The following is a 27,943-nucleotide window of genomic DNA, read 5'->3' on the forward strand; positions in this document are numbered from 1 at the left end:
GGTGTAAGTTCTTTTCTAGGCGAACTTAAGCGAGGACACTCGCAGCGAAAATGGGAAATTGTCTCCGCGCAGTTGTCGCATGTGAAGCTGCTGGCCCTTCGGAGTCATCCCCAGCCACAGGCGGCAGAAGAACGTCTCTTGAGCTCTGGTTATTCCCGACAGAAGACGCAGCTGTAGGTGTGGGTCTAAGTTATCAAGACGGGCGCTGGTAAATGTCGTCGAATTCCACTGAGCGACCATCAGTTCTTGTGCAAGTGATGGAAGCCTTGTAGCGGCGTCCGTTCTTGATAATGGTATAGCTGCACAAGGGGGGCATCGTCATGAGCAGATCGGGCTGCTTCATCTGCACGGTCGTTTCTGTTGATGCCGCAGTGGCACGGTATCAATTGACACGCTATGCCATGCTGCTTCTCTGTTGCCCGGTGATGTAGCAATCTTGTTGCAGCGACGACCTGTTCATTTGGTCTATGACGATATGGCGAGCCAATGTCCTGGAGGGCTGCCTTGGAGTCGGAGAAGACTGACCATGTCTGCGGTGGTTCTTCGGCTAGGAACGCTAGAGCAGCACGGATGGCGTTGAGTTCTGCAGTCGGATGATGTCAAGTTGCGATGTCGTGAACTTTATCGTGACGGATTTCTCTGGAATTATCACTGCCCCTGCTGAGTTTGCAGAACTAACCGACTCATCTGTGTAAATGCGAATACGTCCACCGTGTTTTTCATGCAGAAACAGTAGTGTTTTGTTTATGGGCCAAATTTGACGACCGTTTTTTTTTTTTTTTGCATTTCAGGAATGGATGTGAGGGCTTCTAGTGAATGTAGGCACCACTATAGTAACAGTGGTCTTGGTGCATGCGTGAAGATTGCGGGAATCACCGTACGATGGGGAGCAATAATAGCGCAAAACGCAGAGTGTGGCCTGGAAGTTGGAAGGGAGGCGGCGAGGTGGTGTGATGGAAACCGATAACCTTACGTGCGTCATCGACGTGAATGTAGGTTGCTTTAGGGTGTTCACGAGCGATGGCGACAATCGCTGTTTAAGATGCGCATCTCGGAAGCCCGAGGCATATTCTGAGTGTTTGAACTTGTATTGAATGGAGGACGCGCATGCTTGTTATTCGGGCCTTGCCCAGCACTGGTATACGCTGTAGCGCATGAAGCCGAGAAAAAATACAGTATACGATTGAACCGTTGCTCGTACAGATGTGCCCCGTGATTTTCCCACAAGGAACCTTAGGGCGTGAGTGATCATGTCGAGTTCTTTTTTTTTTTCACCTGGGCGATGTTGAGGGCTCCAGGACAAGTCACAATTTATTATTCTGACGAAACAGTCTTTATTAAATCTTTTTTCTTGGCATCCTTCTGAGAGAATATACGCATCAGATTTGATTCCGTTGCTTCCTCGATATCTATGACTGAACTAGCGGTAAACTCTACGACTAAATAACTGGGATAAAAAAGATTGGCTGCATATCAGCGAGCTTCGCTGCCAATGTCGTCACAAGGCGATAGCTTTCTGACGGCCTTCTTTCGCGCATAGCGTCCTATTTTCGGCGTGACCTAAAAAACGCTATTACCTTTATAATGGCGTATCTATTTGTTTTCATGTAAAGAATCACACCGCCTAATACTTACGTATTGATGCTGCGCCTCAGATATGCGTTATATTTCTTTCTTGATTTAGAGTGTTCGCAAGTATGAACGCAGCCACCAGTTCAAGATGGCTGGGCTATCGGCAAGTGCCTAAACGTTGGGCTGGTGGCTGCATTGTGTTACAGACAGACAGACACAAACGTACCGACAGAGAGGCGGACCGAAATTTCTGCGCCCAATGATTCCAAGAAAGACTATCGTCTTTACAATAAAACGAAAGAACGTCACTTGTACCGCTTGCTCTCCGCCGCTGAACCGGAATCGCCGTCTTTCGACGATGGGAGGGTGCGTATGTACTGCATTACGCGCTACTATATCGGGCGAAGCGCTCCGGCGGTAACAAAGCGTCGCGCTGACGTACAACTAATGAAAATCTCTGCGTGAGCACGCGAACACCGGAACTGAGCGGGAACGCGAAGTAAAAATAATAATAAAATAAAGAAAAGGCTAAAACATCTGATGGTGGGGCTACTGTTGTAAGTATATAACGAATTAGCTTCCCGGCATCGACTGGATATTACAAAGAAGGTAAGAATAACGAGAAAGGAAAGTGCATAATACCTAAAAAAAGAAAATGACAGGAAAGTAGTAAAGCGAAGATTTTTAGAAAAAGAAAATGGAAGAGAAAAATGCTTGCGCCATATGGCGGAGTCTAATGGGCTCACATGGAATAGATCGTTCATCTTCTTGGAAGCCCTGACGCGGACGGCGAGCTCTGGTGCCTGGAACCCCTCTCCCCACCTACAAACACCCTCTACACCCTCTTCCCGATAACTTTCCGTCGTTTTTTGCCTTGGCCCAGTTTCTGTGTTCGTTTGTTTCCATGGCTTATCCAAACTGAAACTGACAGCTGCGGGAATTTCTTTCGCGTTCGAGCTCTCTTTTTTTTTTCTCTCATACTCTCCGCTTGATTGAAGTAAGAGAAAAGTATGTTGTTTAACGAGGTGGGTCTTACCTGCGCGCTCGGTTGCCTCAATGGTAGGCCGGGTCCGGTTGACGGAGGTAAAGAAGTGAGAAAGGCGCTGTGTTGATTTCCGAGGTGAGGAGACTTCAATGCGAGGAAAAGGTATGGAGTTGAGAAGAGGAAGATATTTGGATCTCAAGGTGGGGAGGGGAGGAAAGAATGAAGGTGGCGGGTGGTGCGGCGGAAGACATTAGTCTGAATTATGGGAACCCCGCAGGTTCGAGCCGGCGTCTTCGATTTGCTCTCGGGTGCGATGGGATAAAAAAGAAAGAAAAGTAATCTGATTAAGGGTGTACATTCGCTGCTTGAGGTACCGCACGTGCATAGCAGTCAATCCATTTCGAGCCCGTTCCTCCTCCTCCTGAGCCGTTCGTTGCTTTTCGCGGCACGATCAATCGTGTACATTTCTTACGGGCCAACCCTCGCCTCCGTCCCACCCTCGCTCCTCACCCCTTTTCCCCTAACCGATCTCACTCCGAACTGCCATGATTGAACGTAAGTGTAGTGTACGAGTGACGCCGCTCTAGCAGTGCTCTCTTGGCAAGAATACACTCCGCGCCGCAAAAAAATTGGAAATGGCAAAAAATGGGAAAGAGCTGGCAACAGACTCGTGAGCGATCCGTTTACGACATCGTTGGACGAAGTATACTAGGCCTCTGTGATATATATATTTTTTTTAATCTCTCCACGTTCTTCTGGCATTTCGAGTGCTGTACGTATATCCTCGAAAAGTGTGCGCGCTAGGCGAACATAAACAGTACTAAATAAAACATTCTAAACGAAAGCGATGGAGGAAAAAAAAAAGATCTAAATGAGAGTTTGTCGAACGAAAGATAGAAATGGAGTGCTGCGGCATGCTCGAATGACGTAAACCGTGCAGGGCGTTTTCGCGATAATCAGCATTGATCACGACTGCGTTCATTACTGTTATGTAGTTTATTTTACATATCGTAGCCCCGATTATTCCGGTCGTTTGCGCAACCAACACTTTGGCGGTAGTTTTTTTAAACCACCGCCGTGTTTCTGTGCGGTTCGCGGTGTTTCGTTTAGGACGATTGGGCCTGGTGGAATTGCACGCCCCGATCGACGGATCGCTACGCCGCTATGCGCACGTGTTTGTGACAGCAACTCTCGCCAAGGCTTATAAGCTTAAGACCGGCACTGGGGTGTTTACAGGAACTTTAGTATACGTCGGGAGGAAAACACGAGCCCCAACAGAGGGTCCGAAGGGAGTTTGCGCTTTATCGCTTCAATATGCAACGGCGTTAAACACGAGATACCTCGCTTTGCCGGTTCGCTGCCATATACGTGTGTATGTGTCTTTGTCGCCACAGTCAACGCGTTCGCCGCGAAAATACGTTGGCGCGCTGGCTATTCTGACATGAAGGTGTTTCCTATGACGACTGTATACGATCTGCTGACTTCAGGCAATGGCACGTAACTGGTACTTTTGATTAAACACAGTCTGCGGTTCAAGGGTTATATACACTTGGTTAGCGTTAAGGAGTCGTTTAACAATGAATCTGTTCATTTCTTTCATCCCAAAATGATAAAGTTTGCTAGGTCTTTCCATTAGTAGGCAGAAAACCCGTGTCTCCCCTATAGTGAGCAGTAGAAGCACTGATTAGTGTTGAAAAATACTGAGAGCACATTCTTTTAAGAAGCACACGAACCAGTTTTGTTCATTTACTCAATCGAATAATTAAAGTGCAACCCTTGGTAATTTATGTGATGTGGAGAAAAAAGGTAGTGCATTATGGTGGGAAAAAACTGTTACCCATGCTGCGGTGTGAGCTTGCGCCTCACCCCACTGCCCGTATGAGAGTGTCTTAACCACGAGGCTACATACCCTCTTTTCTTTATTATTAAGGTAACACGCACACGCGCACACGTACGCACACACATACACGCACACTCACTCGCTCTCTCACTCGCTCACTCGTTCACTCACACAAACTTAGCACTTACATATTTAATGTTAACAACCAGGAAAACCTAAAGACCGATAAAAATCGAAACCAGTCTGGAGTTTCCCTGATATTTTATACGTCTCTCATAACTCAAAATACTTTTTCCTCGAAGGTGTATACGCTTACATAAAAGATGGCTTACATTCCCCCAGAAAAATGTGTTCGCAGCCATCCATTTGTGTTTAGAAGTGAATCTGACTTTAAAGAAATGAACGCAAACTGGTTCTTTCTAAGGTGGCTTTATCACGTATTATATTGCAGTGAAGCTTCCTCATAATCACGATGGCAATGTCGTCGTTGATGTCTAGCAGTTCATGAATCAGAATACCGCAAACGCCCGTCTTACCGCGACACGACGTTTTGTACAAGCGAGGAAACGCGCGAAAAGATCGTACGGGTGGAGATGCCACCTTGAGGTTCCGGCCGCAAACTCCGTGACGTCATAGATTTTGAGGGCGTCTACTGGGTCCTACGTAGCGTCTATTCCCTAAAGATGACGTATATTGTCACAAGTGGGTGACCGAAATCTAGCATACGAAGTTTCCAAAAAATTCATCGAGCCATGTCCTAAAAATACTAAAAAAATACATTTTGATGTTTCTGACGTCACGCGTGGAGATTTCAGCGCGAAACTTGAAAAAAATGTAATGTCAGCCTTGATTTTTTTGGCAAATATAACCTATGATGGTGAAACACATGGTATTACAGTTTCTCAGTCAAGGTTGTCAATTTAAACAGCCATTGTTTCTCTTTAGTGTGCCGTTAATGTTAATGGGCACCTTCATAACCTGGCCGTTGATACCAAACTGGCCTCGGTCGTCTCCCCTATGTGACGTGTCACAAAAAGCTTCGTGGTCACCACTTTTGAAGTGTGGAATGACTTCTCACTTTCAATCCTTATTTCTGTGAAATTGACGAATACTGGTTGAAACCGTTTATCTACGCGCTTTACAGTTGACGCAGGAGCATTTGAAGCAAGGCTCGAGGGGAACAAGATTAGGCATCAATGTTATAAGTATAATTACCGTCACCAGCATGATGAGTATGAACATTGCATCATGTTGTTCCTATTCAATTAGTGCGCTTGAATCAGCATGGCTCTGTGAGCAAGTCTACTGGCCCGTAGTAGCGCTGCTTTGAACTGGCACTGGCATCTTCGCATACCACATACAGTACTGGTACGGCAGTCTACAGTAAAGAACGTCATCAATTACATTTATGTATGCTCCGCCGTGGTGGTCTAGTGGCTAAGGTACTCGGCTGCTGACCCGCAGGTCGCGGGTTCAAATCCCGGCTGCGGCGGGTGCATTTCCGATGGAGGCGGAAATGTTGTAGGCCCGTGTACTCAGATTTGGGTGCACGTTAAAGAACCCCAGGTGGTCGAAATTTCCGGAGCCCTCCACTACGGCGTCTCTCATAATCATATGGTGGTTTTTGGACGTTAAACCCCACAAATTATTAAATTACATTTATGTATAAAATAATAACCAGAATTGTACAGGACTGATTAGGAGGTGAAGATAAATGAAGAAAACAAGAGCAAGTAAGACGCCACGGCTTCTTTTTAGTTGTAATACAACGTACTTAGATGACTGAGAAGATAGAGATTTAAAAATGAGAGAAAAGCAATGTGGTCAACAAGAATCGAAACATTTACTTCCTACAAAAGGGAAGAGCGAAAGCGAAATTTAAGTGAAAAAGCAGCAAAAAAGGTAATAAAACGTAATAAATCTAATTGTTTTTCTCAAAACTTACCCGATGTCTCGTTAACTTCTGAATATGTCAATAAAAATGGCAGATCTTACATGCTGTGGGAACCGACGATATGCGAAGCACGAATGAGGAAGGTTAATATGTCACTTTAAAGTGAACACGACGCTACGAGGTGGACCTAAATTATGCCGTGCATGACTTCCATGCTTTATCATGTTTGGATGTGTCATTGACCTTCGTCCTCTGTTCACGTGACGTGATACTAAATTCAGTATCATGTGACGTGATATGTAGAACTAGCGAAATGGCTGTGAGCGCGCTATAAGCTTGGTATGTAGCCATGTTTTACGTGAGACGCATGTCATGATTATTATACTTTACGTGTTATTTACCTTCGTCGTCCATTCACGTCGCATAATACAAGATTTCGTATATGTGAAGCCAGTGAAATGGCCGTGAGTGAATCTTGAGTGAGGTATTTGTCATGTTCTTACATGACACGTGCGTCATGATTATCATGTTTGCACCACTCATATACCTTCGTCATCCATTGATGGCACGTAACACCAAATTAGGTATATTTGAAGCTGGCGAAACTGCCCTGAACACACCATGAGCGTAGCGTGTGGTCATGACTTACAGGACATGCATGCCAAGATTTTCAAACTATAGGGTCTGTTACTTATGTTCGTCACGCAGTTTTGTCATACCATGCCAGTTTTGCGGAATGTCACGTGAACGGAACCGCCGCAAGAGCAGCAAGACCATGAAATGTAAATCATGACATTCTTGACATCTGTCATGATTTTCATGTTATGACTAGTTAATTAAGCTGAACATACCAATTACGCCATACCAATTTTGGCATCGATATCATTATCGAAATTCCCAGGAGAGCTAAACGTCGTAGGCGGCTTGATAGATAGATAGATAGATAGATAGATAGATAGATAGATAGATAGATAGATAGATAGATAGATAGATAGATAGATAGATAGATAGATAGATAGATAGATAGATAGATAGATAGATAGATAGATAGATAGATAGATAGATAGATAGAAGTGCCGGCATGCATACTAACGGAAAACATTTGTCACTTTAATAAAAGCAAGTGACTGGGGACCGTGCTTTCTTTGTTAACAGCAGACGAAAACAAACTGGGACAATGAGTGCTTGGAGAAAACGCCGAGTGCTTTGTTTTTAAAAAGCTGAAAGAATTAAGACACGTATAAGCAGCAGCCAGAGAAACTTGATTTCCTTGGAAAATACTGTATAAGTGTTACGCTCTTTTGCGGTGGTTTTTGCTATTTATGCACTTGTGCAAGTACAAGTGATTGTGACTTGAATAAGTGCGAACTCTACGACACTGTAAAATAATAGTATGCTTTGAAAGTTCCGCTTATCCCCACAGAGGACATATGCCTCCCTCTATTTTTAGGGGCAAATCTCCTAATGGCATGGCTTGTTCGTCGCACGTTGTCATTGGGCGTAATCTCCGATGGCAGGTAACCGAGAGAGCGGGTATGTGCCTCAGGGGACAGACTTTTAGAACTGAAACTCCTTAAACCATTGGTCGTGCCTCTTCGATTTATGTAGTAGGTAGCTATCTCTCGTTTAGTTCTTGGAACGTCTGCTAGATGGCGGTACTTGTATATAATCAATATATGATGGAAAAATGTTAGATGGTGGTACTTGGAGTGTTCACTAGACGGGCGGACATACAGAGAAACAGATGCACGGGCGGACGGATTGACCCACGGTTGGACGGACGGATGGATGCATGAACGGACGGAAGGACGCTTCACCTCACAATTCAGTCCATGGATATGCTTTGATTTTTTATAATAGACTTTTTATCCATCCATCTAAATACATTAACAAAAAATCGCAGCATATCCACGAGGTGAATGATGACGATCGGGGCGAAGCGGACGGATGGGAGCATGAATGGACAGACGGATGGGCACACGGACGGACGCATGAACAGACAGATGGACGGACGCATGGACGGACGGATAGATGGACCGACAGATGGACGGAAGCAAGAACGAACGGACGGAAGCGCAGACGGACTGACTGACGCTTTGCCCACTCATCATCATTCGTTGCATGAATATGCTGTGATCTTTATTATTTAGCCTACTACAAGTAAGTCCTCTATGATCGTACAATTTGCATTTTCAGCGTATATGCATTTCGTTATATGTACAAGTACTGCCCTCTCTACGGCTGGTTCAAGAAGTAACGAGAGGTGGCTACATACGATTACGACGGGACGCTCAGCCCACGCCTTAACGAGCTTCACCTCTAAAAAAAGATGCCCCCACCTCACCGAAGAGAATCGTGAGGTAATGCGGATGCATTGCATAGCGTCCTTATAACGGCGTTTTGCTCGTGAGAACCCTAAGGTCCCTAGACGAAACTTTTTTCATCCTGGGACCTTAAAGAATCCAGCGTATACAAGAAAGTTTTTTTTTTTCCTACACCGTGCAGTCAAATGCACCGCTCGCCCCACGTGGTGTTATACTTTCGCGAGAAACGCCACGAGCGAATCGGTAACACTCACCTTCCGCTTGGGTACGGCAGGGATACCGGCACGTGCTTTGCGGCTGTGCAGGTAGCGCGTGGAAAGCCCCTAATGCGCATTTAAATGCCGCCAGCCTTGAGGGCGTTCGAAAGAAAGAACATCTGACCTTTAGGGCCTTTTTTTTCGGCTGTCGAACTTTTATTGGAGGCACACGTGGGATCAGTCAATATAGTGATGCAAAATGCGGTCAAATCTTGAGACAGTGAAAAATTCATGGGAGAAAAAAAATTCTGAGAAATACCGAAAAAAAATTCACACATTCATTCTGTAACACTGTGGGATCATGCATGTTGACGTCAGATGCTGGCTGATCCAGCCACTAATTTTACGGTGGGTGGTCGTCGGGACGTAGCCCGAGAATGACAATACTAAGCCTTGCCCCCCTCCCCTAAAAAATTCTGCATGCAACACTGGGGCAAAGGGTGTAGACGATGTGCTGACTATCTTGTTTTTAGTAGTTCCGATTATCGCAAGAAGCCCGTCACAGCATAAATACCGCACACTTGTGCTCACAGGGGTCCCACTCATTACCTAAGTGTTTTTCTTTCCGTAATGAATTGCAATAATTCAAACAAATTATGAGCTACCACACTTCAAATCCAAAAGGACTTGTTTTTGGGCTAGTTGGTGCATACTTGGTACAGAAGACTGAGGCTCGTCGTGCTTTTCCTGCTTCACGATATGTTTTCATGCGCCTCAGTCTTCTGCACACTTCAAATATAGGCAGGTTTTGCTGCGCTAATCTTTTGTTAGGAATAAGGTTAAGAGGGACACGAAACTTTTCTTCTTGCACGGCCTGTCCAGAGGCACGTGCTCGACTCCTCTTTTTGCGGCCCTAAGCAGCCTCCACGAGTACAATGGAACTGTTTCAGTGCAGTGGCTACGGGCGCGCTCTGCACGAGGGCATCGCGAGCTAACTCGTCAAACCGTGTCTCGCCGCATACGTTTTGCATGGTAAACCAGCGGTCCCGGCCCCATTCTTGCGCTAATTACTTGTTCCTCTTGTAAGAAGCGGCCAGAGTAGTATAGAGGTGCGTGCGGGTCCCGTCAGGATCTGTCGGCACTCATGCTATGGGCAGTGAATAGGCACACGTAATCCTACAAAACTCTCATTTTTGAAAGGCTCGAGCAACTTATATTCGCCGAATTCGAAAATGCTCGAAGCTCGTGTGCTTAGATTTATTGTTCAGGGGCACGTGTAAAGAACTACAGATAGTTGAAATCCTGGTGCATTTCAATGTGGTGTCCTTCATAATCATATCGTGGTTTCAGAATGATAAACCACTTAGTCCCATTCTTTGAGAAAATAGATAAATATCTTCCTCGAATGAAAATACTCGAGGCTCTGCAGTTGACTATTGAGCCATACTTTAAAGATTCATCACAGCTGGACTGTCTGGAATAGTGTGGACAAGGTTCCCGGGAGAGTGTCGGCAGATATTATTGCTCGAAAGTTTACTTCTCCGGATTCTTTTAGTTATTTACACAAAAATGTTAATGAACCAGAATTACAGGCCCTCTGGTTTTGTTCTGAAGGCCACATGGAAGCATGTTGAGGCTGTGAACGATGTGGTGACTTTGGCTAAAAGCGTGAGGAAGTCCACCAGGAAGTGCAACAGCTGGTTGCACTTCCTGGTGGTGTACCAGGAATGCACCCGTAACGACACAGGCGTAGGTGGTAGAGGGGGGTTCAACACACTCTCCCAAAATATTTCATTTTTTGCACGTATGTCTGCGCAAGTACATACAGATTCACGCACTGACGTACATAAAGTTTGTTGTAATGAAAACGCTTATCCTCCCCCCCCCCCCCCCACCGTCATTGCCTCAAAAAAAATTCTTGGTGCACTACAGATTAACTATAAGATCAATAAAGTTTCCGGGGGGCATATTTATAAGAAGTTTCATGCTGTATTCGCGTGGCGACTGCTGTTCATGAGCGCGACATTTTCTGCACCGCTGATTTTAGCGCATGCAAAGTTTTCAGAGCGCAGCTCCGCATAAGCGTCCCAGGGAAATCTCTGCACTTGTATTCTGAGTAAGATGGATGACTCGTGCCCTGCTGACGTAGCTGTCATGTTTTTGCAGCAGGTAGATAATGGGTATCGTGATGGACTACATCCGTTGAACAAGCGCTTACGCCATTTTTTTAACGTTATCTTTGTAGGCTTCGGCATGGTACGCTAGTTCTGTGTTAGTGAGTTTTTTTTTTCTTTTTACCGTATTTATTTTGTGCGCACTATGAACCACTGGCCATACCGAATGGCTTTCACGTTTGGGACGGCCGGAGAGAGTCACGCCGAGCACCGGGAATCTCGGAGGCCGTGACGTTACCCAAATGTTTTTGGCAATTTTTGGTTAGTTTGGTTATTTATATTATTTTAGACACCATTAGTTTATTTCAAACCGCTTCTGACCGTTGCTGACCAACTTAAGGCCTGTATTGACCGTTTAATTTTGAGCGTGATCATGCCATGAGAAGCCGAAACCATAATATCTAAATACGCACCTAAAATGTTTTCTGTAAAAGTGGAATGACTGTAATTGTCGGTCTTCGCTTCTTTCTTTCTTTCTTTCTTTCTTTCTTTCTTTCTTTCTTTCTTTCTTTCTTTCTTTCTTTCTTTCTTTCTTTCTTTCTTTCTTTCTTTCTCTCTTTCTTTCTTTCTTTCTCTCTTTCTTTCTCTTTTTCTTTCTTTCCTTCTTTTTTTCCTTTCTTTCTTTCTTTCCTTCTTTTTTTCCTTTCTTTCTTCCTTTATTCTTTCTTTATTTTTTCTCCCTTTCTTTTTTTATCTTTCTTTCTTTCTTTATTTTTTCTCTCTTTCTTTTTTATCTTTCTTTCTTTCTTTCTTTCTTTTTATTTTTGTTTCTTTCTTTCTTTGTTTCTTTCTTTTTATCTTTGCTCCTTTCTTTTTCTTCATTTCTTTGTTTTCTTTCTTTTCTTTTTTTGTGTCTTAACACATGGCCCGCATCAACATCGCCAATAAAGCATTCCAGAAGACACCAAAGGGCTAACATCTGATCATACTACTGTAAACCATAAAACTTGACGCATAGCTTCCGTCCTCGCATGTGCACGCAAGGTAACGTTGTTAAGAAAAGCAAAAAATAATTTTGTCGTTCCTAACACTTGTTTTGAGACTTCATGCAGTACAATATTTTTAACAGTACTTAATTTAAGCAGCTCGTATGTATCGTTGTACCGTATTAAACCTTATTGAGAAGAGGCAACCTTTGCTTGTTGTTCTGACAATGCGATAAATGACAAAAAAAAACGCGAAAAGAACTGAAGCGAAAGATTGCACAAGCATGAAAACTATGCGCGGTAAAATATTGCGACTGTGCTTACGCTGTTTCGCAGAAAACAGTATTTCTTAAGCGTTTCGGCCAGCAAGCTTTTCCAGGTGTAGCATCAAGGACGCGCCGAAGCCGAGGTGGACGAACACTCGCGTGAAATCAGATTCAGGTGGCTGCGACGCGGGCGTTTCTAATTAGCCAGCCCTTTACTGCGATAAGGCGCGCTTCGTGGTTCGCGTGATTATGCTGCAGCTTAATTACGTCTTTGAATAGTTTCGTGGCAGTCGTACGACAGCAGCAAACTTTCTCGCCGCCGTGGCGTGTCTGGGAGTGCAGACTAGTTCGGTTTATTTGATCAGAGCGGTTTAATAGTTATAGTTTCCGTAATGTCTAGACTACATAACGCAAGTTATGCTGAAGTTAAAAGATTCAGAAGTGGCCCAAGCGGCTCCCTCGTTGGCTGTCTCCTCCCGCATTGACTGTTACTAACGTAGTCAGCTATTAACAGTTGCTCTTCGTTTATAATGATAACAGCTGTATTCCCGAACATGCCGAGCTAAATAGTAACTGCATAAACGAAAAATGCGTTTCCTTCACCTAATCGTTTCCTTAGACAACTACATGAAAGGTTGCTGTGAATTTTCACTGTTATTTATTTTTATTTATTTATTTATTTATTGTACCCTCAGGGCTTTACAGCATTGCAGAGGGGAGCGGGCACGAAGACGGGCTAATGGTCTTGTAATAATGAATGGTCACGCGTAGTAGTGTGTTAAGCAAATGGCTTACCGGCATTAATTAACCGGCATTTAGTTTGAGTTTTTTTTTCACATGGATGTTTTTCAATCCGCACAGTCGATGATGGACGGTGGAAAAAAAGAAAACGCAACTGGGGACAACTGCAAAGTTCTTGTGCGAAGACTGTGGATGGGTTGGTGACCTTCCTCCCCTCCTCCTCACCCCCACATCGCTCCTTTTAACCCTCACTAGCCTACCCTCACTCTCCTTTCTCGCCCTCTTGCTATACCGATGCTTACATTTGTATACGTCCACGAAAAGGAGGCACGAGTACGGGGATACCGGTGTCGAATGAACTTGGCGAAGATGACGGTGACGCTCAGGTGTATTTACCGACGCAGCAGGTAGGTGCCGAAGACAGGGCTGACGAAGGCAGGCAGGCAGGCATGCAGGCTTCTCCTCAGATGCGCGGACCAGGGGCCACAGCCAAACACTCGGGCTAACGCACGACAGTGGACCTGGTGGCTGCGCTGTCTTCCCGCTGGCTCCATGAACCGTACGAAGCTTGAGGTCAAGCGAAGCAGGCCGCTCTGACTCTAGACCTATTCCAGGCACTCGGGGCAAACCACGACCGTGACCCTGGCGAACTGCCTCCACCCTACTTCCTCCCGAATTGACCAAGAGCCCCCTTACCGACCGTGGTGGTACTTTTTGGGTCGACTCATCATCTTTCTATTGCGCTTTGTGGGTTTCCCGCGTCAACAAGTCATTGGCCCCTGAAATCTTTGTGGTAGCTCCTGATTGGGCCACTTGTACTTGATAGCTTGCGTAGCACGGTCTCATGCTCGACATTACTTTGACGTCGTCGTCTTCGTTTCTGCAACTTCAACGGCGCACGCTTCAAACGTGCACCAAAGAAGGAAATGAAAATAGGAGGAAAAGAACGGCAGGGAGGTTAACCAGCCTACAGGCAGCCGGTTTGCCACCCTGCGCATGGGAAGGGAATGGGGGAGAAAGATAGAGAGGAGAGAGGGAAGAGAGATAAACAGAGCACATTTGGCAGCACACGCGCGCACACTTAGTCATAGTCCAGTCTTGTCTTTCGTGGTGTGTGACATTGCTGTTACAGCCGCTTGTCCAAGTCCGTGTCGCGTAGGAATTTCCACAGTGCTTTTGTCACCTTCTGTTGCAATGTCTTCTCTCGAGCACCAAACATCACACATGGGTACCCAGGTCTGAATCCCACCTCGCCGAGGAATTCCCCTCCCCTTATTTCCCTCCCCGAGGAGTCCCCCTTCTCTTATTTGTTCCCTTATCTTTTCTAGTTCACCGAACGTACATTGCACTCAACGCTCACTTCCCTCCTCTAGGCTCCATGCCTCAGTGGTCCTATAGCTATAGGGTTTACTCTCTCCCACTCCTATGCTCCAACAACCTTCCCCACCGCTCTCTATAACTGTCCTTCACTTTATCCCACTAGGGTCCTTGCTTTCCTCGCACTTTGTGCACTCGGTAGTGGGGCTTGCTCTAATTGCTGTGGCGCACACCCATCCTAGTAAATTTAGGTGATAAAACAACACCTGAACCAAGATCGAGCTTAGAGACACTAAAGGCAAATGTTAAGTCGACGTTGATTGTAGAAAAAGTGGTTCAGAACCTCATAGGGCTAGTATTGTGTCGATGATGGCTTATTTTGAAATAAAATCACGTTTTAACAGTCCACCTCGCGTTAGCGCACTTCAAATCACCCGCGCTTGAAAGCGGACTTTAAGACGTCACTGTTCCCGTGCCCAACGTTGCCCGCCTTTACTGCATGGCCGCTGACACCAGTAGCAGCAGAGTGAAAGTAGTGGGAATCAGAGTAGGAACAATGACTTACGCAAAACTTTGAGTAATTTAGGAGGCCATAATTCTGCTTGCTTGTTTGAACTAGGCCCCGCGTAATGGCACCACCTATCCGGCGCAACCAGCCAAAAACTGACCTTTTGAACCATTCGCACCATTCCCTATTTTAACGCCAGGCTGTTCTTTTTTTTATAAATGAAACAGAAAGGAACAAGCATTATTTTATTACAGGTTTCGATGCAAGAAAACATCGTTTTTTATTACAGTTAGTTTGATTAATAGTGATTAATTGTAGTCGGACACTTTAGCGACCATTTCGCACATGTCCCACTCGCAGTGCATGTCGTGGGGTAGATATAGCTTAATTTCTTGATAAGTAAGTCACTGCAGTTGATAATATTGCCGTTTCAGACGTTGTCATACATTGAGCTTTCACTCTGACATAAATATTCCTTTGCCTTTAGTGACCCTTTAACGATTTCCGCTGTATGAGAGTTAGTGGTCGATGAAGATGCGCATTTCATCACGTAAAAAGTAGTTTCTGGAAAACGGTCATCTCCCTATAACACGTTACTTTCAGTCGGCTCAAACCTGTCAGTTTGTCAGCAATAGTTTTCATCGTATTCTGTTTTCTCATTAAGTTTTGTAATGCCCTGCCGAAATTGACGTCCTTCGTTGGGTATGTAAACACTGAATGGCGCAATGTTCCTCTGAAATGTAATCGAGACTGTGTCGCTCAATATCTCTAAATAAAGCTGAAAATCTAAATTTCTGGAAACTGCACCCGCTTTGATTGATATGTGGGGTTTAACGTCCCAAAACCACTATATGATTATGAGAGACGCCGTAGTGGAGGGCTCCGGAAATTTCGACCACCTGGGGTTCTTTAACGTGCACCCAAATCTGAGCACACGGGCCTACAACATTTCCGCCTCCATCGGAAATGCCGGGATTCGAACATGCAACCTGCGGGTCAGCAGCCGAGTACCTTAGCCACTAGACCACCACGGCGGGGCGTCCTTGACGTCATCACTGCGTTAAAGGCTAAGGTCGCGTGCCGGCAACCTTGGTGCGGTGTTGTAAAGATGGGGCTGTAGTTCCTTCGCGGAAGAGAGAGAAAAAAAGTTTTTCGGGAATGGTATTAAGCGTCTAAAAACGATTTGGTGCGCCCATTACGCGGACGGCGCGTGGTGTTTCGAAAAGCGCCGACCTGCACGCCCTCTGTGTTTTGTACGAGGCGAGCACCTGCAAATTTTAGCTCTAAGTGGGGAAGGTGTGGGAGAGCGAACGCTTTCATGGGCCTCGTCTGCGAGGCACCGTTCGAGCCGCTTATCCGAGAACACGCCAGACTCGGCATTCACACGCACTTTCTTTAACACCATATTTTGCTCGTACTAACTTGTTTAAATTTTCCCTCTTTCCTCGTACCATTGAAGAGCGGAACGGTTTGCCTGCAAGCAGCTTACACTCTCCCGATCTTATTTACGCTGAAAATTGAAGTTGTTTTTCTAACTATTCCAACTATTTACTCTTTTCCCTCCCCATTCTTTACTTTTGTTGCTTTTGTATAAATATGTCACGCTTTCCACTTTTTACTCTCTTTATTGTTGATGTTCTTTTGAAATGTGTATGATAACTGTATTATCTTGCCCCTCCTGCTTTGGCCTCTGGCCAGCAGTATTTGTAAAAAAAAAAAGTGCGAGAGTTCGGTGCCTCAAGCAGCACGTTTCGCGTAAGGAGGTGAATGGCGGAATTAGGCGAAACGAACCATTTAGCGGGGGGAGAAGAATCTACTCGCAGGAATGCAAAGGCGGCACAATTTGCGGCACATTTCATGCATTCCTGGCCAGGGCCAATGATTTTATAACGGCGGCAAGCCTTTACTCGCAACAGCTTTGGTCTTGGTTCCGCAGAAAAGGAATCGAAATGGCGGTTCGGAGAATGCGATAGCGGCTTCGATCGAATTGTAAGATAAAACGCGGGAAAAAGAAAGCTGTGCAGGGATCTAACTGGTTCGTGGTTTTTATGGAAGGTAACGAAATGCCGGTCGCACTGCCGAACTTTTAGAAGATTCGTACATTGTGCAGAAGGTGGGATCAGAGAAAGTGAAGACAGGATTGAGACGGGCTTAATGCGCTGTGCGCCTGGCGCTAAGTGGAAAGGGGTGGGAAAGGACGCCTTTGTGTGTTGCAGGGACGCACTTTTCCGACTAAATAGTTTACAAAGTTAAATGAACTGGCTGGCTAGTGGCTTTACTTTAACAATTCACTGATATATACATCTTTTCCGAGGAGAACAGGCAACGGACCTCAAGTGAGAAGAATGCTTGACTGGGCTCGGCGAAACTGGCTAACTGTAGCATATGTGACCTATGTGAATTAACGCACTCTGTAGACTGAGCTATGCTTGCTGATTTTTGCAAGGTGAACCAACCTTCCAACCGACTAACCACGTTTAACCGAATGGTTTCGTCAACCGCACGGGTCGACTATTCACATTGATGATGGGCGTTTTAGCTGAAATGACTGATTCGCGTGTCTTAGTGCGATTTGACTTAACTAACCTGGTGGAATTGGCTGAGTTGAAATGACCATGTTGAGGCACGACAATGTTGTGAAGACAACTTTGCTAAACTGAATTTTTTTATACTTGAGCTCATGTCCTTTATTTGGATAGATTGGTTTAGTGCTATTTACGTTTAAGAATACCTGAAAAAAATATTTTAACTGAGTTATTTTTATGAGCTGCTTAATTTGTTTCGGGGTCTGCTCTTTTTGACCCACTTTCTGCATCTCATAATGCTTTGAAGGTCCTTCTGGCGTCATTGGTTATTTATTTATTTATTTAATGCATACTGCAGACATTCACAGGTCCAGGCAGGTGGGCACGGTACAAGTAGCAAGTACATGTTAGGCACTCAAGTGACGTAGAAAAGGAAAAAGGAAAGAATTCAATATACAAGCACAGGTTTACACACCCAACACACTGTTTACGCACAGTAAATCAACCAAAGTGAATTTTTAAACAATCTTTTAGAAGGTCCCATTCTTCCACTGTTCTTGGAAAAAAAGAAAATTTAAATGCATCTGTCCGTGCAAAATAAGGTGTTAGGGTTCCGGGGTGATGGTGTCTCGTATGCCTTGTCGATATGGGTGTCAGGTACTGTGTAGGGTCAAGTGCTGTTTGTCTTTGAAGAAGTTGGGAAAGAAAATTAAGCCGAAATGTCTTCCGTCGGGACTCAAGGAGCTCAATGCCATTAGCTCTAATTAACTCAGAAGGTGAATAAGTGTGACGAAACTTAGAGTATATATACCTTACAGCTTTTCTTTGGATTCTTTCTAGTTTATTGACGTTTTTTCTGTGTGAACGGGTCCCATATTATGCATGCATATTCTAACTTTGGTCGGATTATTGATTGGTAGGCCAGGAGTTTGACATCAGGAGGAACGTTTTTTAATTTGTGCCGTAAGAAAGACAGTTTACGGAAGGCGGAAGCGGAGATATTGTCAATATGTTGATTCCAAGATAAATTACTTGTGGGTGTTACTCCTAAATATTTGAACTCAGAAACTTGCTGTAGAGGTGACTCATTTAATGTATAAGTATACTGAAGTTGATTTTTATTCCGAGTTATACGCATGCATACAGTTTTATCTAAGTTCAAAGCCATCCCCCAGTGATTGCACCATTGAAAAACATTAAACAAACTGTGATTAAGGTCATGTTGATTTTCTGGGCAAGTAATTTCCTTATACAAGACACAATCGTCTGCGAACAGACGAATTCGCACAGATGAACATACCACACTTACAATGATTTATTTGCCGGCATTAAGTGGTCAGGCTGAGTTTCACAGATATTGATGTTAGCTCAATATTTCTCTTAGACTAATCAATTGACCAAATAATAATAATAATAATAATAATAATATTAATAATAATAATAATAATAATAATAATAATAATAATAATGATGATAAAGATAACAATAATCTGCGCAATAAGCTAAGTTGAACCTGCCTTAGACGACATAACAGTGCTTGGTAACTTTGTCGACCAAGCTATCGTTCAAACTTACATGCGCTCCATCTTTTCGCAGCGGTCTGATTTCGATGGAGGCTTGAACGGCCGTGTACGGTGCGATGTCATTGCATGTTTAAGAATGCCAAGTATGCGAAAATTCCGGAGACTTCTGCTACGATGTCTCTCGTAACGATATCGTAGTTTTGGCAATTAATACTTGAGGTCACGCTGGCTCATCAAACGCCTGGCTTGAGCTGACTTCACTGTGCTAAAGGAAAGCATGGTAAGCATGAAGTTGGGGATTGTCAAAGCATCAAGGACACTTTTCATCACATGGTGCTCTTTTTAACCTGTGCCTGTTGAGTAACTTATTACTATTTTTCTGCCAGCCTTTTACATTAAGCTTGTCGGAACCAAGGTTCGAATCTTCAAAATGTTATTCGGCAGAGGGGCATGCCTACTAAGTCACTATGACGCACGCGATAGTCGTTCTGAGAGTACTATATATATATATATATATATATATATATATATATATATATATATATATATATATATATATATATATATATATATATATATATATCAATGCACGCACACGTCAAACATCTCCTGTTTGTCTTTGTTCTTGAACAAAACGTCCTGATGCTTTGACATGTCAAACTGGCAGTAGCATTAAAGCCACTCGACAAAGTCGGTCCTTTGATCTGCGGGATCGCCGTTGCGGCTGCTTTGCTGTGGCCAGTGCTCCGGCGTGCACGAGAAAAGGCGTATAGATACACAAAGCCTCTTCATTCAATGTGGACCCTTCCTCCTTTGCCATTGAACGAGTCGGCGTGCTGACTCGACGCAACAAGGAGACGGCAGATATGTTAGGGATCAGTCCTTTGCGGTCTACGAAAAACGTGTGTCAAATATTTGAGTTGGTTGGTCTAGGTTGAAAAAAAAATGAATGGTGTAGGTTCGCAGTCTTGTTGGTTAGAAGCACGAAGTTGTATATGTACGTTGTACTTATTTAAAAGTAACAGAGAGCAGAGCCATGAGTCATAACGTCTGCGCTATCTGGACTCCATGCACGTATTCACCTTTGCACGCCCAGTCTTCTATATGAACCCCTTTAAAACCATTTTCTTTCTTTAGACCACAAACCAAAACATACTCTTTCGTCGACCGCGAAATCGTAGGAAGGTTTCGTCCGATGAATAGAATCTGAGTCGTGCTTCTCCAAACGAACTACACACGTGCACCGGCTACATTTCAGTGAAGGAGAATACTGATAAAAGACGGCTTATAGTACGCGGTACGAACCTATCCAAAAGGGACGTCTCTTCGTCGATACACTTTTTGTAGCTTTAACTTGCGGGCTTTCCTAATGGAACTCGGAATATGGGTGCAGCTGTAATTTGCCAAAGGTGTGCGACGCCACCAAGTACTAGGGACTTCCGATAAAAGTAAGATAAATTTCAATGACGAGCATGAGAGCGATTCGTGCCGTTCGCGTCATGGCTCACCGTTGCCCGCCAGCTCCGATCGCGTCCGTCGCAATCGTTCTCGATTAACGTCGGGACACACGAGAGCCACCGAGCGTTCGATACCATACACAGGTCGATCACGGAATCGCTGGCTGCGCTGAAGTCGGCAAAATAGGATCTTAAAGAGCAGAGTAAATATGCTGTATCAAGGCCGACAGCTGCGTTAGTTGGTATACGGCTCCATATTATTCGAAGCAGCGCAAACTACAGCATGAAGTGGCGGACACAACAAAGTGCTTCTTGTGTCCAATAAGTGTTCGTTGTATCCACGTCTTCGTCCTGTCGTTAGTGTAGCTTACGCTACAAAAGTGGTATATAAGCTTGATAAGCGGCAGTATAGAGGTGTGGGTGCTTCTAACGTTTCGCCTCTACTTAAATGTGGCGGCCACCGCCATGATTCGATGTCGCCACCTTCGGGCCACTGGTCGGGCAACGCTACCACCAGACCACCATGGCGGGTGTCCGAGCAAGCTATCCTACCAATACAGTACTAACGGATCAAAACGCAACATATTTTTCAATTTTATATACTTACCGCAATGAGCAGTTGCTCATGATAACCGTGTCACGTCTCTGAAAATCTGACTACTAAAGCAAATTCTGGCTCCGATGAAATTGTACGGGAAATATTACATCGATATTATGACACAAGCTGTAGACACGTGTACGTGTATTCATCATCATCACCGTCATCGTCGTCATAATTATCATCATCAGCAGCAGCAGCATCATTATCATTATCATCATCATCATCATCATAATGACTACGCCCGCAGCACAAAGGCCTCTCCCGTGCTCCGCCAGTCAAGTCGGTCTTGTGTTTGCTGCTGCCACTTTATACCCGCAAACTTCCTACTCTCATTTGACCACCTAACCCACTGTCTCCCCTTCACTTGGTTGCCTTGTCTTAGAATCCAGTCTGTGATTCTTAATAATCAGCGGTTACCTTGCCGTCGCGCTCGTGTCCTGCCCATGACCATTTCTTCTTGATTTCGACTACAGTGCCCTTAACACCCGTTTGTTTCCTGACCCACTCTGCTCTCTTCATATCCTCTATGGTTACACCTGTCATTTTCCTTTCCATTGCTCGCTGCGTCATCCCCAACGTAAGTTGTACTCTCTTTGTAATTATCCATGTTCTTACTCTGTAAATAAGTTGTAAATAATTACGTAGAAACTTGCGTTTTTAACTGAACTTTCACGTTGCAGTCCGTGAGTGCTGTACATCATGAGTGAACTGACATCTATTCCTGCACCCCTACCCCCTTTGTGCCGGATCGCCAATAAAGTTGTTTGACTCACTCATAAACCCTTTGTTTTCTTTCGCTGCCGTCTGCAGGCACGCTACAACTGCTGCTGTGGAATTCGACAAACCAGACGCCTCTGTGGAGCTCGTACGGACCACGCAAAGGCGGCTGGGCCAACGTCGAATTGCCAGAAACCACTGAGTACTTCCAGGTAAGCGGGGTATAGTTGGGCTGCTTGTAGTGACCAGCGCTGGAAAGGGTATTGGTGTTGAGTACTGAGGCTCGCATTGTTCCGGAGGTTTATAGCCTTAAACATTTGGAACGATTGGGAAAAGTTTGATATGCTGCCCACCTGCTTGTGAGCAGGTTATAAATTGGATGTCCGATTAGCTTGACACGACCTACTTAACTACTTATTGCTTGTTGAACTATCTCAAGCCAAGTTAATCAATTCTTCAGTTGAGTTGGAGGGTTAGCTTACTGCAACAGGTACAAACTGACAGGGGAACCTCCGGAATCACTCGACCAGTATACACAGACTGCAATCAATAAGGAAGGTATTAGTTAATTTATCGTCCTTTCTTTTCTTTACTGCATTTTTAAAGAGCGTACAGTGTCCTCCTTAGAGGGCACACAATACACCATTATCAATAGTATCTACGGCACATAAATCAGAAAAATGCAAGTTGTTTCTCTGCAAGACCAGCAATATGCGTGACAAAATATTCGTGGCCTCTCTGGTAAAAGTGGCCCTTCAGTAGCAAAAGTGATAGACTGCATAATAATATGGCAGGCGCCGTAGTTAATCAAACCGAATTTCACCGGGAAATCAACAGAAATCTCGCTCAGCGTGTCAAGAGTTTGGACACAACACCTCCCTCTTCCCCCTCCATAGAGTGACAGTAATTGTACCAACACCAATACGAGCAATTACAGGCAAATCTTTTCTCTTAACTTAGAGGGAAAACTTGGGCATGCACCATTCCATATTGTAGTTAGAGGGTACTCGAGCTTACCCATAAGATTTACCCGGGAAAACTACGACACCCTCGTCTACAAAACATGCAGGCTTTGGAATCTTAGCCAGCGTGTAAATGCTGCATTTGCCTGAGCGTTATACTCGTGGCTACGGAGCGCTTTTGTGTATGAAGTGTATGAAGTGACACATGGCAATACTAGGTATTACTGCTAGACTTTGACCATTCGCAAAGACTTCACACGGGCTTAAGGCACTCGCATTATGGGTTCATAGAAACCTATGAATGACAATGAGCGAAATGCAACAATATTTGCAGCAGAGTGTAAAAGTATCGGGGAAAACATTGATGCATTATACATTAACGACCACTGTTCGCCTGAGGTGTTCTGGGGGGGGGGGGGGGGGCGTGTCGCACGTCCAGTTACACGCACTAGCAGATTGCAGCTTCAGAGGCGTTTTAATAAGCACCTTTACCGCGAAAACGTGGAAAGTATAGCTTCCCGTTGTTAGCGCTGCCGTGCCGTACCGTCGTAACATCGGCGAGATCGCCTGTTGCGCTGTCGCGTTGCGTGCCTCGGGTCTACTTCATCGACCGTTCCCGCGTAAATGAAACTCGCCACGTGATGGCTCAGCCATAGGCTACGACACGGTTGACCATTAAGGAGAAGGCTTACGCGAAGGCACGCGATGCGAGGCGTGAGCTACTGGTGGTCTGCAGTATACGTGCTGATATGACAACGCAAATCGAAATAAGTTCTGCTTCGTCAGTGTAGGAGTTTCCGGGATTACCAGGAAAGGCGCTCGTCCTGCTTCAGAAGTCGCAGCGAGAAAAAAAAAATGCATAAGAAAGGAGCTGGTGGTGACACCGCCTTTTGCTTACGCAAAAGCTCGTATTTTTTTATTTTTCAATACTTTTTACATCTTACCTTTTTTTATTTTTTACCTTTCTATCCTTCCCCCCCCCTACTTCTTTTCCAGTGCAGAGTAGGAAACTAAAAACCTTGTTCAGGTTTTCCTCTCTGCCTGTCACCTAACCTTTCTCACTGTATCTCTTTTAATGTATGTCATTTTGTCTACCCAGCTTGTTTTTGCGGCGCGCACCAGACAACCAGGTGAGGGGGGCGTGGCCATCGATGACGTCAGACTCGGTCCGGAATGCCAAGACGTGCCGACCGCGGAACCACCACCAGCCACAACCACGCTGCTACCCGATGACGTCACCACCGAGCTTGGTAAGTCGCGCGGTTCTGTCGTTGCCACTGAGCTGGTATTTGAAAAAAAAAAAAGAACGGGGACGTGAGCTGCGTATAGTGAGATATTCCTTGCTGTTTACCATTTTTCAGGACAGATGGCGAGCTCGACGCGACTCGCACAACCTTGCGATGGATCATGCGTTCGCATGCATCGTTCAGTGTGTCAGTGAGATAAGTATCGACAGTGAAGTAAATCACTTAGGCACAGCCGGCATTCATAGGTGATGTTCAGCATGGAACGTGTAGATGTATGAGCTATTGATGTATACCAGCTTGTCAAGTGCTTTAGAACCCGAATAGCTTTTATCACATGTTTACAGCATTGATGCAAGGTTTGTATGCCACTTTCAAGCGGGTGTTTTGCTCACAAAGCCGTGTTATATTGTCGGATCGGAGTGGCGGGCACCTTTACACGCGACAGCTTTTGGACCGAAGAGTCAATCGATCACGTCCTGTCCAGCGGCACTCGTAATTGCGCCGAAGTTATATCCGCGCTGCCTGTCGCCTGTCACCGAACCGACTATAGGCTTTGCTACTTTCTGCAGTCGACATTTTTAAACCACTCACCTGTCTGACCATGTGCCTCGATGGCGAAGAAGGCGTTGCGGAAGTACTGAGAGTCGACAGGTCTACGTTACTGCCTGTTGGCTTGAACTTCCGTGCAACGACCCGAATAACGATGCTAATAATTTACTACTTAATTTTTCTTCGACTTTAGAAGTAGGTTTGCCCCTGAAAGACAGAAGCTTTCGGACGCATTGCGACAATTGGACAATCGGCCACTCTCTATGCAGATGCTTCTAGAACACCGTCCTCGCCTTTCGTCGACTCAAAAAGCAGTCAAAGCGGTCTTGTGCTTTTTGAGGACTACAGGCCCACGTGACCACCTTTAAGTTTTGTGTAGTGCCACCACTGCATACGCGTCAGCCCATTGACTGACAATCCTCTTTTTTTTCTCCTTCTCTTCTCTTTCCCCTCTCTATCTCTCATCTTTATGCCCCCTTCCCATTCCCCCAGCGTAGGGTAGCAAACCGGGCATGTGCCTGGTTAACCTCCCTGCCTTCTCTCTTGTTGTTCATCTCCCCCCCCCCCTTAGAAATAGCTATTAAAAACCAATATATATATATATATATATATATATATATATATATATATATATATATATATATATATATATATATATATATATATTTCGCTGGTGGAGGATGTACTAAAGGGCACAGGCTATGCGAGTACGTATACAGGGGAGTCTCCAGGTAGTTTCGAATACCTTGGGTTCTAGAGCGTCTCACCACGCCCACCATTCAAGCACAGTATAACCATAGGGTATACAGTGGTGGCTGAATACTTTTAGAATACTCCACATTCTCTACTGTGCACAATAAAGAGGGGAAACTTGAGCGATGATTCGGCTACCTTTCTCACATTGAGCGCGAATACGCGCTGTATCGCTCAATAAAACAGGCTATGTTCTAATTATTTCTTCACTAATCGGTTGCTTATAAAACACAAATGCGTTGAGCTCACTGATCCTTCCGCTACTCGCAGCTGTCCCAAACATCATCTTTTATGATTTCAAACTGAAAGTGATGTGTTCATATGCAGTTTTTTTTCTTTTCAGCAATCAAATATAGAAATTCTCTAGCAGGAGATGTTCGCGAATCGGTGTATCGGTACTTGTGGCCTCCATTTTATGTATGACGTATGACTCCCTCGCTTGCAATATCTTAAACTAAGATAGAAGATGTATATATGGGTAAATAAATAAACAAACAAATGAATAAACAAATAAATAAATACAAAATTGAAAAGAAGGAACAAACGTCATCACTCTGAATAGGCTATCATTGCAACGCAGCACTCTGCAGTAGTTAGTTAGTGGGGCTGTTGATACTAGCAGCAGCTGTGTTCCTTCGTCGAAATAAATTAGAGCACTGCTCTTTTTGACATAGCGATACATAATTACGCCATCTGTCGCAGTCATTAGAGATGCCGAAAAAAAGAAAAAAGCTTCTCGCTTTTGCCATCAACGCGGAATACACGAATCGCTCATTAGCGCTTATCGGCGTGCACAGGTGCTGATTCTGATTCTGCCGGCTGCCTCTCCAAGCTTCGTGTGCTAATCATGACCGCGTATGTTCCGATAAGCACCACTTCAACGAACAACCTGTTTGTGTTTATTGGTGCCTTTGCACTTCTGAGATGCCGCACGATTTATATTGTGCTCAAAAATAGCAAGAACTTTATAATGCGGTGAATACTACGAGGCGAAGATTGTTCACCATTAACGGATGTAGATTATTCTTAGACTTAGAAAAAAAAAGCTAGTTTAGGCTCACTAGTGGGGCTGTTCGTCTCTATTCTTTTCGACCACACCCATGCTAATCACATATGTGGTTACACCATGCGGTAGGTTGGTATGCCGTTGGCACACTTTGTATATTATTATTGTGCCTTCTAATCTTCGAAGCATCTAATCACCCTCTCTCTGTAAAAAGGGTATCGGGTTCTGATGGTCAGAAAACGTTGAAAGGGGACCACCAACGCTTTTCAAGCACGTTTCTGTGCTCGTTTGCTTTATTCGCGTAGACATATGGCTGGAGATAACTTAAGCATAGGTTTAATCGTGGATATCGAGTGGCTTATGGTTAAATTCACGCAATAAACTCGCTACACCGCTGCCGACCCTGTCAGCACGTAGTGGCGCTCTACAGAACTATTGCGGGAGAAAGTGATGACGCAGGACGCAGGCTATAATTGGATAAGGCTAACGTTAGAGGCAATCGTGGCGTGGTATCAAAACCAAGATTACTAATGTGTTTGGGTTTCATTTTCTGTGTGTTTTTTTATTGAACCTCCAAGTAGATGACGCCTTCGCAAGAAAAGACGATCACTACAACTGCACAGGTCGACAGAGGTGTCGGTTACTATTCCGCCCCTGAAGTGTGGCTTGCTCTGGTTGGACGTCCATACGAAAGGCTTCTCTGTTTTCCTTGTACCTGCTCGTGTGCGTTTGCGAACGGCCTCATTTCGCACGTGCGGTAGGCTACTGATGCTTGTTGGACTGGTGCAAGGAATCCTCCTCGTTGGCTGGATGTCGCAGCAACCTTGTAGTTTGTCGTTGCCGCTCACCAAACAACCCGCGAAAGCGCAACAGCATACTTCACCGCCTTCGTTGTTCCAGAAATTCCTGTCTTAGACTAACCTCCCGGTCCTTCCGTTTTTCTACTTCTCCTTCTCTTCCTCTCCTCTCTTCTTATTGTGGAAGGCGCGATCGAATAACATGGAATCTTGTAAAGAACAGCAGACAGCACCTCGCTTCGAAACTCTAGCACTCACTTTGGCTCTAAAACGTCAGGCGTCAGGCACTACGTTTGGTATGTCACCGATGTCAACAACACGTTGGAAAGGACAAGCAACAGCGGTGTGTGAGCCTTCCCACGTGGGAACTTCTAGATCATTTAATCGGGGCTCCATACAACGCCCCAGGATGAATGAAATGTGCTTCTGTCAACCCGCGAAAATCAAGTGGAAGGTAGGCTTTTTTTCTATTATCAGTTTTTTATATCAAATAACTTCGGACTGCGGGCTGCTGTCACTACAGTTCCTGCTGCACTAACGCATTCGTACTTCTGTCTGTGGAATTCACTAGTAAAATAAATGAGGAGTCGAACAGCATTGCGTTAGAGCACTGCCCGTTTTAAGATTTTCTGCGTTTCTTACGGACAGCTACAGACTCGAAGACAGACACATTTTACGCGGTGTCATATTATCTGCTCCTTTTCTCTTTTTTTATTTCTTTTTTGTTATAATAATTGTGTGGACGCTCTTGCCTGTTTCTGCCGTCGCCGTCATGTCCCAAATACCATGTCCCTTATCTTGCTTACACTTCATCGTATCACGTTCTAATCTGTTGTTATCAGATACTTTGTTTCGCCCTTGCGGTGGAACTGTGACTCTTTTTCTGTAGCGTCTTGTTTATGCTTTCGTATTTCCTGTGCCCCCTTTTCCCAAGCTGTGGGCAGCCAGCCAATCTACGAACTGGCTTTTTCTACCTCACTTGCCGCTAATTTCTTCCTCTCCTGCTCATCACACCGCACTTCAGTTGTGCCGTTCGCCTCCAGTCATGGCACAATGTTCTGA

General features: G+C 44.8%; 1 protein-coding gene across 2 annotated transcripts in view; it reads left to right on the forward strand.

The window, feature by feature from the left end:
• Positions 1-27,943, forward strand: part of LOC119180602 (MAM domain-containing glycosylphosphatidylinositol anchor protein 1) — a 108,097-nt gene that overhangs the window by 37,476 nt on the left and 42,678 nt on the right. For both annotated transcript variants that reach the window (XM_075875479.1, XM_075875478.1), the window contains exons 7-8: positions 21,661-21,779; positions 23,629-23,779. In XM_075875479.1, the coding sequence (XP_075731594.1) occupies positions 21,661-21,779; positions 23,629-23,779 (270 nt within the window). The remainder of the gene's footprint in view (positions 1-21,660; positions 21,780-23,628; positions 23,780-27,943) is intronic.

Source organism: Rhipicephalus microplus, chromosome 10 (genome assembly GCF_043290135.1).
Source record: "Rhipicephalus microplus isolate Deutch F79 chromosome 10, USDA_Rmic, whole genome shotgun sequence".
In the NCBI taxonomy this organism is placed as follows: Eukaryota; Metazoa; Arthropoda; class Arachnida; order Ixodida; family Ixodidae; genus Rhipicephalus; species Rhipicephalus microplus.